At 40.3% G+C, this 11,955-nt stretch overlaps 3 protein-coding genes across 4 annotated transcripts in view; 1 reads left to right on the forward strand and 2 right to left on the reverse strand.

Moving 5' to 3' along the window:
- The window catches only part of nrros (negative regulator of reactive oxygen species), a 326,601-nt gene extending 323,589 nt beyond the window's left edge, over positions 1-3,012 (reverse strand). For both annotated transcript variants that reach the window (XR_013793850.1, XM_079576021.1), the window contains exons 1-2: positions 2,287-3,012; positions 1,432-1,546 (exon numbers count right to left, since the gene is read on the reverse strand). Coding sequence is in view for 1 of the 2 variants with exons in the window: in XM_079576021.1 (XP_079432147.1) it covers positions 1,432-1,533 (102 nt within the window). In the remaining variant the exon portion in view is untranslated. The remainder of the gene's footprint in view (positions 1-1,431; positions 1,547-2,286) is intronic.
- Positions 3,013-3,409: 397 nt separating this feature from the next.
- On the reverse strand, positions 3,410-7,335 carry fbxo45 (F-box protein 45). The gene is made up of 3 exons (XM_079576034.1): positions 6,818-7,335; positions 5,979-6,335; positions 3,410-4,190 (listed from the first exon to the last, which is right to left on the reverse strand). Exons 1-3 carry the CDS (start codon positions 7,157-7,159, stop codon positions 4,005-4,007), a joined length of 885 nt encoding a protein of 294 aa, XP_079432160.1. The 5' UTR covers positions 7,160-7,335; the 3' UTR covers positions 3,410-4,004.
- Positions 7,336-7,693: 358 nt separating this feature from the next.
- Positions 7,694-11,692, forward strand: fam168b (family with sequence similarity 168 member B). Its single transcript, XM_079576539.1, has 7 exons — positions 7,694-7,846; positions 8,443-8,534; positions 8,629-8,712; positions 8,800-8,942; positions 9,482-9,683; positions 10,052-10,172; positions 10,267-11,692. Exons 2-6 carry the CDS (start codon positions 8,465-8,467, stop codon positions 10,162-10,164), a joined length of 612 nt encoding a protein of 203 aa, XP_079432665.1. The 5' UTR covers positions 7,694-7,846; positions 8,443-8,464; the 3' UTR covers positions 10,165-10,172; positions 10,267-11,692.
- Positions 11,693-11,955: the final 263 nt, after the last annotated feature.

Here is an 11,955-nt window from a genome sequence, read left to right on the forward strand (position 1 = left end):
AACGCACTGTTCATGCAAAACAGCCCAGGATTTTACAGGAACTGGAGGCTTTTTTCCAAGAAGAATGGGCCGCTTTACCATCAGATTATATACAGAACCTTCTCCACAACCACCACAAAAGACTCCAATCTGTCATTGATGCTAAAGGTGCACTACATGGTATTAGGAAATGGGGTGTGTAAACTTTTCAACAGGGTAATTTGGGTATTTTATTTGTTTTGGTGATTTGAAATTGTTTCACACATTTTTTTTTTTCACAATAAATGGCTTCACAACATCACTGACCATGAGTGAATTCGTGATTCATATTCTTTGAGAAATGGCAAAATAAAAAAAAATAAAAAAAGACATGTTGCTCCTAATTTACTGTTTGTAATGGCCTGTATTACAGTTCTAGGGCCCGAAATCTGATATGTAAAAGAGAGACTGCTGCATGAGTAAAATATCCGCAAATGACACGGCTGCTGATCTTCTTTGGCACGTGCTACTCGTTTTGCACATGAGCAAACACTTGGTAAATGACCCTCTAAGTTTTGTCTTTCTGTGGCCTATATTGTAAAAGCAGATATTTTGGAGGGAAAAAAAGCCTTTGCATCTATTTATAAAGCACTTTTATATGTGAACTGACAAAACAAACTAGTTAACATTATTGTGATAATACTGTATATAGCTTGCTATTTTGGTTGGTCTGTTTATCTGTTCATATTTAAAATGTAACATAAAAGCAGTCATTTAGGTCTTTAAAGAATGTTGATTGGGCTTTTAAACCATGGCCAGCCTCAAAATCTTGAATGCAGCTTTTGCGTAATTAAAAGATAAGTTTAAAGACACGTGGTCTAGCTTCCAGAGCTCAATGAAAGAAATGTACAGGTTTGCTACATGGCTCTATTGTTTACGAACCATTATTAACCACACAGAATAAGACATTGGCAGAGGTTACTCTTCAAATGTTTAGATACGTCCATTACTGCAAATGAAAATGTTGGAAAATTATAATTATTTCATACAAGAGAGAACAAAATGAAAAAAAAAAAAAACGCTTTAAGCAGATGCTGACAAATGTGGGATTACTCAAGCAGTGCTAATAAGTATTGTATTGTGCACAACAAGTGAGTGTAAATATGACCTGAATTATGTTTTTTCATGTGACATGTTCAGGATATTTCACAATTAATGCTGTCAGATGATTCGACTGAAGAAAAATCACGTTATCGCCGATATTTCATCACAAATTTACATCCTCTATTCACATTACTCAATACATGGTTTTCCTCTAATTTATTACTCTGATGGATTGAACATGTTTCAGTGTTATTCATTATTAATAATGCACTCTGATATGAAACACATTATTAAATACATATCAGATGTATTTTTAATGTTATGGGGAAATACAATGACCACATGTTAATATGTAAAGGCAGGGCTTACCAGTTTACAGTGGTTGACCGGAGGATGGCAGGTCCCTGGGATCAAGATTCTCCACACCAGTAACAAATGGAGCAGGAAGGGGGGGGACCCGTGGATGGGCATTTTAACATTCTTACTGATGAGAAAATCAACAATATATATTTTTTTAGAAATACATAACTGATGGAAACAGTACAAGCTATAGCCTATATTAAGAGCAGATGGAGCACATGGTAACACCAGCTACAGCTATGGACGTCCTATACGTGGGTGAAAAGATAAGAGTGTTGCCCTATAATGACAGCCGTCCACACAGATGAAGCAAGTACTCAGCTCCATGGTTTTCAATCATTTCTGTGTCGCAAACAAAAGTAAGATAGTCTATGTATGACATAGTGTACATTCTTATTTATCCCTGTAGTAAACTATATACTTCTATGACTAACTATATATTCACTGTAGTAAACATATAATTCCTTTGCCGCAAAGAGGGTCTAAAAACGGGATGCTCAGGACACCATTCCATCTGCTGACTGGTCATTTGGACGTTACATTTGTATTTTGTTTCACTGATTTGTACAGTCCTGTGAGGCAAATCCTGTTTGGGCTACACAAAAACAACTTAATTTGATTAGACACTATAAAAATGATAAATAAATCCCTGGTTTTATTTCAAAATAGAGCAAGAAATTAATACAAAATAAAACAATAAGTTATGTAAGTGATGTTTGGTTTGACAATATGTACAAATCATATTTTGTGAATTACTAATTACATATTCCCTATTATAATTCAATCATAATTGCATACAAACATCATAAAGTTTACAGTTCATTCTAGTCACTTGTGCAAGTAGCTCTTGCATGACATACTCACACTTGTGGTTAGGTGCGGTTCTCCAAGGGTCCTGACAGTGCCTCTCCGGACCATATCCTGCAGTCTTCGCTGCAGCAGACCTCCCTAAACTCATGTGTGATCGGCTGCTCTTCTCTGACTGAAGAACCAGTGCCTTTCTACTATTCACGGAAGCAACAAGCAGCGGAAACCAGGTCACATGGACAAGCTGCAATCAGAAACAGGTTCTCAGGCAGGGCCGAGAGGCAGGCAGTCCCCATAAGGTACGAGTAGTTTTGGTTCACAGCAACACTACTGCACACAAGGTCGGTAGCAAAAGTGACACCACAAAACCATAGTGAACACACCCTGACACCTCTGCCGCGCTCTGATGAGCCAGTGCGCAAAAGAGGAAACCACTGAGGGCAGACACCCTTCCTGCCTCCTTGGGTTGACTAACGGATATTTAATAACAAAGATGGCCTTTAAGCAAGATGAACATTCATGACAATTATCAATGTCATGCTATCAACTAATCAACTAACATTTACCTTGTAAGCTGATAAAATAAAGCTGTGATGAATCTTCATACAGTATTTCATAGTTATCTCTTGTTTTTGTGTGTGTGTATTATGCTGCTACCATTTGGACCAGTCTTCCTGAAGACGTGAGTCAGGCTTCTACACTATTTAAACCCCCCATCCCTGTTCAATATTCACCGAAGGATTGAGAGTAGGTAACACAAATTAGATTATTATTAACCGACAACAAATCTTTCATGTCTTGTGAAAACTGTTTTAGCAGCATATGACAACTGAAAGTATCTTATCTTTTATCTATCTCTTTGATACTGATAATTTCTGTTTTATTTACTTTATTTGTTGTCTAATTATTGTACTTTAAAACACCTCTATGGTCCTAGAGCCCTTTAAATTAAATTGTGCTCTACCAATAAACTTGTCTTGATTATTATCATATGTGCATTATTTGTTCATTTATTTTCTAAACTGGTGTTATTAAGTTTTGTTCCAGCTATTAGGATGACTGTAAACAGTGCCCTCTGGTGGTTAAACGTAAAACTGTTATGTTTTCCACTTACAATGGCTTAAAAACAGAGTTTATCACCAACAATCGAATAACATTAAGGTATTGTCGAAATAGTGGCACCATGTAGACTTTATTTACCATATTTTAGCTATAGATCCATTGTTATAACAAATAAATAGTGTTTAACTATTGTAGCACATTTAAAAGAACACACATGGCAGATAAATATATTACTTGATGACTTTAAAATGGCAAACACAGTAGTTCATTTGCCATAAACCATGCATGTGTGTATATAAAGTTGGCATACATTTATTCCAAAAGTTTCAGGTAACATTGATTTGGCATGGAGGTATCAGTCCAGTCCATGTTTGATGAGCGTTAACCTGTGAATGCCTTGAAAGGATGCAATTCCAATGTGCTAACCTCAATAAAGCTTTTCTAAAATCTTATTTTCACTTTTGTGGAGAACAGTAGCTGCATTGTATGCGGCCATTGGTCAGGACAATCCACAGTACACTGCTTTCCCTTTAGTTGCGTCCCAGGTTGAGTAAAAGTTTATTGGTCCATTGCCTCCGAAATGGTTAAAAATGTGTGGCAAATGCCACAACAGACAGTTGATATTCCTGGAGTTGCGGCTGTCTTATAAAATTAACCAATTATTTATAACTATAGCACATTACACATCAATGGCACAGTGTCCTCTCCGCCTTCTAGCCGTCCAGTGGCTTGCCCAGGTAGACCATGGTGACTTCGGTGTTCCCGTAGACCGCGGATACTGCTGGAAATAGGCAAGCTTTGGGCAGTCCTCGAAATGCTACTCCCAGGAACTCAAAACCCCGTTCAAATGCTAACGTCTTGTCATCCATGTCTAGAATCACTCGTATCCTTTCACCAATCTGCAAAGGAATAGACACAGATTTTTACAACTCAATTAAGGCCCAAATCACATAAGCAGACAATGCAAGAGGAAAGAGGATAGTTTTTATGTGACATTCTTGGAGGTCATAACACTAGCCCGTGGACATGGTTAGGTTGCTTGGAAGGCAAGCACTGCCTGAAGCACTGTTTACGCAAGTTAAGCAAAAGATTTGGGCTTTCAATTCTCATCAGAAAGAACTGTAATAGTTTAAAGGAATAGGCCACAGTTTTTCCATACTGAAATATGTTGAGCTTAGACGACTTGATGCGTACCTGTCTGGTCTTTACGTGTGCGCTCAGTCACGCAAAAAGACCAAAGATGTTGTTAGTTTAGTTTAGTTGTTTATTTGAGCAGTTGAAATTCTGCTCAAAAGGAGTGGGCCGAAGCAAAAGCTTATAAATGCCCACCCCGGAAATCATTCCAATAAAAATGTATATTACAACAATAGTACAGTAAAGTTAGCATTTAGCCTCTCGTTTTTGGCGTTTCCCAAATCGCTGCGTTTATTTTTTGTTTGTGGAGAACGTACAGTAGTTGTGGTGTTCAGATCACCACGCATCTGACGTACTGACCGTGGGTGCCATGCGAGCTTCGTATGAAGTTTGCAAGAGCTGCACACTATCTGTACGTTGTGTGCACAAACTCCATGCAGTTGTCTCAGAGATTACCCGGTTATTTGGAAGGGTATGGTCTATATATTTTGTCTTTGGATACAGAGAAGGCGCCGGTTTGGGCAGTATGACACACTTTTCCAGGAGCTGGAGAGAGAAAGCCATGGTGAGTTCGCCTGGTCTGCCACCCTTTACTCTCCTCCCTCTCTGACAACTGTTCTCTCCTCGCCTTCCCTCCCCTCTCCCCCCTTGGCATATTGCAAAAACTTTGTATAAATGGCCCAATTGAAGCTTTAAACCTCGGAGTGTTCGTGCGGTTAATTCACTCTCGCTGAACGGGCAACACATGAACAACTTACACGACATGTATAGAGGACGTAGGAGATATCTGAATGTGCGTTGGCCGCACTAATGGTGCGCGTGACACATATACGAAGTACTCAAGTCCTATCTACTGTATGAAAAAAAAAAGACATAAGATGGCCATACAGACGACTCACAAAGACATACAGCGTTCTTGCAACCTGAAAAAAACTTAAGTGCCCGTAGAGTTTGTCTGACATGTCAAAGAACCTCTGCGGCCAGTCTACGGCTCGAAAAAAGGACGTCACACACCGTACGACTGGTTGTGACCATAGCTTAAGGTGTTATTACACCTTACAATATAGTACCCCTTTTATCCGCTTATCTCGCATGTTTAATTTTGTGTAACTATACTTGGATCGTGCAACTACTCACGTAAACGTATTTAAATAGGGAAAACGTGGAAGAGCTTGGTCGCTTCTAACTTCACCCCCGTTTGTCCCCATAGAGGAGCGGAGGAGAGGCTAAATGCTAACAACATCTTTGGTCTTTTTGCATGACTGAGCGCACGCGTAAAGACCAGACAGGTATGCATCAACTCGTCTAAGATCAGGTATGGACAGATCTCAGTATGGAAAAGCAGTGGCCTGTTCCTTTAAGGCTAGTTTTAGTTTTTCCCTACTGTATCTTTTCTATGCCTTCCACAAGTGTTTAAGGCTTTGGGAGAAAAGGCAGGAAAGGGACACTGATGAGTATGTGCAAAGATACCAAAGGAGATGTAGTGAGAAAAAGGACAGGAACAAAGTGTTAGATAGTGTTAGATGGGATCTTCTAAAAACAAAAGTCCTTACTTGATATTTTGGCGCATTGTTGCATTGCGGAAAGTTGCCATTCACCTCGCCGTTATGAAGCAGATTATTATCAACTAAGTTCCAGCCCCAGCTTTGGTCATCGCTGCCCAAAAGCGCCACATAGCCTTGGCATTGCATTGCTGCCCGTTTCGTGGCGATGCCTATGACCGCTACAGTACCAAGGGGTCCTTCCCACCAAATCTCCCAGGCGTGCCGTCCCTCAGAGAAGCCAATCTTTCCTCGGGCGCCGTCCGTGCTTTGGGCAATGGGGTTTCGGTGCAGGGTGAAGCCATTTTTCTTGATGTAAACATTACGTGAGCAGTCGTTGGAGCTCAGAGCGTGTTGATAAGACTTGAGCTGAAAGACATGACAGACAGAATAAGAAGTGATGAGATGTCAAGCAAAAAGCAGTCCTGCCCATTCCTGTTTGTTAAGCAGAGTATATAACTGGACGCAGACTTGCCTCAACTGCAATTTAACACATTTTTCACAACAATCGTATTAGTGTTGAGATCAATGGTTTATATTTTATTTTATATGATTAATCTATTGTTTATTCGAGTATTTTATCACTTTGATGTGTCCATAGAAGCAAAACCACTCATGAAGTGTAAAGTTTTGGATCTGAGGAAGGCTGCAAGTGATGAGAAGGTTAATACTTACTTAGCCTACCTCAAAACAAAAGTCTAAAGCTGTTACTTACATTGTAGCCAGCAATATCAATCTTCTCATTTATTCCCCATTGTAATAGTTGCCAGACCATTATCTGGACATGGGCTATACTGGAGTCTCAGTTATACCAGATGCACCTTTGGGCCAGCATGACCCGGTGAACGTACCTTTCCCTTGTAGGTGGGCAGGTTACACAGGACATCAGACCGCAGAGCCTCGTCGGTCAGACTCCGGGTGCAAAGACTGCGCCACACCTCGCTGTTTTCATCCGCCAAGATGTTATACCAGTGCCAGCAAACTAGCGAGCAGCGCATGAGGTCCGACAGCTCCAGATAAGAGAAAATGTGCTCCAGGACCCGTGCAGGGAGTCTCCCGGCCACACCGGCCGCTCCCCCGGCCGTCCCCGCTCCTCCCACGGCTGCAGAGGCGTAGGGCGAGCCTGCAGACAGACACCCTGAAGCCGCTGCGCCGAGCGAGGAGCCTCCACCACTAGCAGCCGCCACAGACATTATGGCTCTGCTGTTTCAAACAGTCACGTCTGAAAATAGATTATTGTCTAATCTCCTAGACGGATTCTATACTAAGCTAAAAATCTGCATAGTGGCAGAAAATCTCATTTTATGTTGTTTATCACAACCATAACACTCTGGGACCCTGCGCTTCCTAGCTCAATGGCTGAATGGAAGGGATGCGCCAAAGGTCCCGGAAGAACATTCAAGCAATCTGAATATATTGTGAGATTTTTCTCATATTAGTTCCGAGAAAACATAATTAAACGGTCTACATTGTCAGTTATATTGAAATTGGTCGGAAATAGCACGGACATTACTTTTTATTACCATCACATGTAAAATGGTCAGCTTTACTTTTTACTTTCCTGTAAGGATCTTACAGCGGCCATCATGGCTTTTATTTACAGATTTGAGTTAAAATGTCATTGTAGCATGATTTAGACGGAGAAAAACAACAAATATGTATTGGATACAAACAACTGTCATATTTTACATGTTTTTTATTGAATATACTAATAATCTACGGATTTGTTTGGATTTTTAACCCACGTGACGTTTCTCGGAAGTGACGCGGTGTGCTCAAAAGAGTTCAGCTGCATCTGGGAGCAAAACCTCTGCTAGCTTAATTTCATTTTCATCTAAGGACCAAAGGTGGGGAACATCAGACAGCTCAATCTGTGAACCGTAAGTTAAAGTTTAGGTTTTCCCTTGTACGTGTTTACTGTTGTGACAGCTCGTGGGGGACACTGCTACCTGCGCCTCCTCCTGCCCGTGCGGCCTGTTGACAAGCGCTGCCCAATCGGCTTCTCTGCGGGACAGTTCCGTGATTTAGCGCGGTCAAAGAGGTGATTCGCAGGTTATATCGGACATCCATAGATTTTTCTCAAAATATATTTGGTATTCAAAGGTTAGAAGACATGTCTGTGCATGACTGCGAGCTAATAAGATGGCTAGTGTTAACAAATGTCCCGCTGCGTTCGCTTTCACTACAAATCTTTCTGAAGTCTCACATTAAAAGGGTGCCATCTTTATTTGTGCTGTGATGTATCTAAGCGCAACCACTGCTAAATATGACTAACACAAAACAATCAATGGATCAGAGTGTTATTTTTAACGCTGCGTATTAAATCGCTTCACTTTTCAAATGAGCCGAAAACATGTTTGTAATACATGTGTTAGCCAACAGAGGGGAGTGCATCCCGATAGAAGCCTTCTGCATTCACTTATATAAATGTGTTTTTGTTGGAAATGCATCATGATATAATATAATATCTTCACAGAGTCTGAGAAAAGGTGACCAAAATGAACCCAGTGTACAGCCCTGCGTCAACAGGGGTCCCCTTTACCAATTCAAAGGGCATAGGATATCCAGGTTTGTAATCCCCACAATTTATGGCGTCATGTGAGAAGTTAGAAACAAATATATATTACATTATTAGTGATCTGTCTTTGTATTTTTTTGTTAGCTGGTTTTCCTGTAGGTTATGCAACAGCACCTCCTGCATACACTCCCAGTGTCTATCCTGGTGCCAACCCAGCTTTCCCCAGCGGTAAGAATGATGCCACCATAAACAACAAAGCATGTGTCCTGTCATTCTTTCTCACTATTCAGTCAAACATTGTGCCTTTTATTACAGGATACACTCCAGGCACTCCTTTTAAAATGACCTGTTCCCCAAACACTGGGACTGTGCCTCCATATACGTCCTCACCAAACCCTTATCAAGCAGCTGTGTATCCCGTCAGGAGCACCTACCCCCAACAGAACCCTTACGCACAGGTTAGTGTCATGGCCGTTTTATTGCTTCACAACTGCTCCACATTCCCAGAGGGTATAATGTTTATCAATGGAGATATGACAATGTATAATGCTCAATTCATCACTCATTCTCTCATTATGCCAGATTACCTCACAGGATGATTTATTCAACTTTATTTTCTAAACGACCCGTTGTAGTATGCTATGCTATGAACAGACCTGGTAGTTGTGTTGATAATGTGCTGATGACTCCTGTGCAGGATCCAAGTTACATCATTAAATGAAATTAGGGCTCTGAACATAAATGTGCAGTCACTCTCAGCATAGTGAAATAAAGTTAACGTACTAAAAGCCTCAGGCCTATGTGCAGTAAATCGCTTTAATAGTATCCATCCTAATGCATACATTTATCATTAGTTTATTTGAGCTTATTACTAAGGCCCTTAAAACTAGAAGTTAAAACTGTATAATGTGTAAAACTCTATTTCTTAGAAGTCCTTGCCGATAATTTTCTCCCCAAAAAACCTGTATGATAACATTTTTTTTCTACTGTGATGCAGGCGCTAATACCTTCACAACAACAAGGCACTTACTACACACAGCCGCTGTATGCGGCTCCTCCTCATGTGATACATCACACGACAGTTGTCCAGCCCAATGGGATGCCGGCAGCCATGTTTGCTCCCCAGATCCCTGCTCCTCCTCGCCCAAATGGAGTGGCCATGGGGATGGTAGCAGGCACTACGATGGCAATGTCTGCAGGTGAGAGTCATGCAATATGAAGAGCTAGATGAAGTGTGCATGGATAGGGAAATCTGGATATCCCTGCTCAGACTGCTGCCTCTGTGGCTCTGCCTCGGATAAATCGTAAGAAAATGGTTTGGTGGATAAATAATCTCCTAAGTGGGTGTGAACCAGAAAAAAAACGCATCACGTAAAACTGAAATTATCGCTTGTGGTATGTGTACCACTATGATGATAGTGGTACACATACCACAAGATGAGACCCACTGGCTTTGGAGATAAGTACAGTGCATGGATCTTGGAAATAGACAGGGGGCCAAATGACTCGAGTACTTACCGGTAGTGTGTTGGAATGCTTCTAAATGTCTGTTTTCTGTACTTTCCAGGGACGTTATTGACAACACCTTCACCAGCGCCTGTTGCCCCTCACCAGGTCACAATGCCAACATATCGGCCTCCTGGCACACCCAGCTACAGCTATGTACCACCACAGTGGTGAACTGAGGGGTAAGCCCAATCAACACTATTAGTTTCCAAATTGTTTGTATACTCTGCATGCAATAAAACCTGACTTTTATTTGTTACCCTTTCTTTTCTACAGGGCAAAGGATGGTAGTTATGCATTCACACTATACTCCAGTGTTTCTTGCTTTTGGTGAAGACAGCTCAGTGACTGTCTGAGGCCAATTGCTCTTCTTCCAGCATAATGTGAATCTTTAACCCTACATACCACAGAAAGAGGTCCCTTTTAAATAATGAAAACAAGGGGAATTGGCTGATCCACATGACCCCAGTTAATGGAACAAGGCTGCTTTCCTATACCACTCTCCCGACGCCAGCACCTCTAGACCCTGCTGCATATTACACATAATATAACAAACCTCCATGCAAACCCTCTGTGGTCTGGCGCACAAGTTTTAAAGCTTAGTCCTTTTAGCATTAAAAAGGGAGTTTGGATTTTGTTACATTACATTATTTCTTTGGGAATACATATGACGATGAATGCATGTGTATATACAGTATATAGGCATATGAAGTAATGCTAGCTCAATCAACCTGCTGTGACCGATGCAAAATTAACAGAAAGCACACATCCAAAGGAACTAGAAAAGTAATAATCTGCAATGCTGAATCACCCATGACCATGTCTTAATGTGAAAAGAAGAACATAAAATGTTAGCTCATGCAAAAACATTCCTGCACTAATTAAGTGCAGACTAAACTGTAATTTCACTGCTTTGTCTTTTAGAAAGTGATGGTGGTTTTTATTATGATTATCCTCAGTAATGCAGTGTATGCATTTGGTCTTATTATTTTTGTATTTTAGGGACAGATGGGACATTTGAGTTTGTGCCTCTGACGGCCATTACTTAATCATTTTAAGTGTTTAAATGTTTATTTTTCACTATTTTATGGAATATCTTTCCACGAGTTGTATACAGCTTTTTGCCTGAAACCCATTTTGATGACAATTAGCTTTTTTTTGCCAAAAGTATTCTTTGTAGGAAAACGATCAAGTTTTTGGCGGCCATTTGCACCGTGTTCGTGAGCGTGAATGAGCAACAGTAGCCTAGTGTGAGAATGATTGAGATAAAGAAAAAAAAGAATAACCATTTAATGGTGCCATACAGTGTAACTTGCCTAGAAACATAGACCTATGTTACCTGTGTCAGTAATAATCAATGCAATCTTGATAGGTAGGCCTAATGCACTACAATATAAAATCACTGCTAGATATGGACATATTTTAATAAACATACTATTATTAAACTCCATGTGTGAATAGCACTACTGAATGAAGACACTAATTTAAACCCGTATGTAAAACACAAGACATTTTTCATTGCTCGCTGTTTTACCTCAAGGTTCTAGGCCATCTCACCAAGATCACTGTATCCAAACTAGCTTTTCTATGTTGCCTCAGTCACCTCAGTTGAAATCTGTTTTGTAAATGTTATTTTTGTGATTTTGGTTCATGTTTTGTATTCTAAAGAAAGACCAAAAATAAAAATAAAATGTGGAAAAAATACTGAATTGTCTCTTGTGTGTATTAATACTTGCATATGGCATTTATATAAGTGTTGTTCATGCCAGTCAATAAAGTTGAAAAAAAAAAAAAGAAAAAGACACACCACTACCCAGCATGCAACGCGGCGCGCCAGATTGGATTTTTTGTTTACAACACAGACGAGCGTCGGTCATGGCTTAATGCGAGGAATAACTTCATATCTAAAGTAATTTGAATTGACAGTTTAAGTACGATCGTTTCTTATGTTGTCGCCGTGTGGGT

This window comes from Gobius niger (assembly GCF_951799975.1).
Source record: "Gobius niger genome assembly, chromosome: 18".
In the NCBI taxonomy this organism is placed as follows: domain Eukaryota; kingdom Metazoa; phylum Chordata; class Actinopteri; order Gobiiformes; family Gobiidae; genus Gobius; species Gobius niger.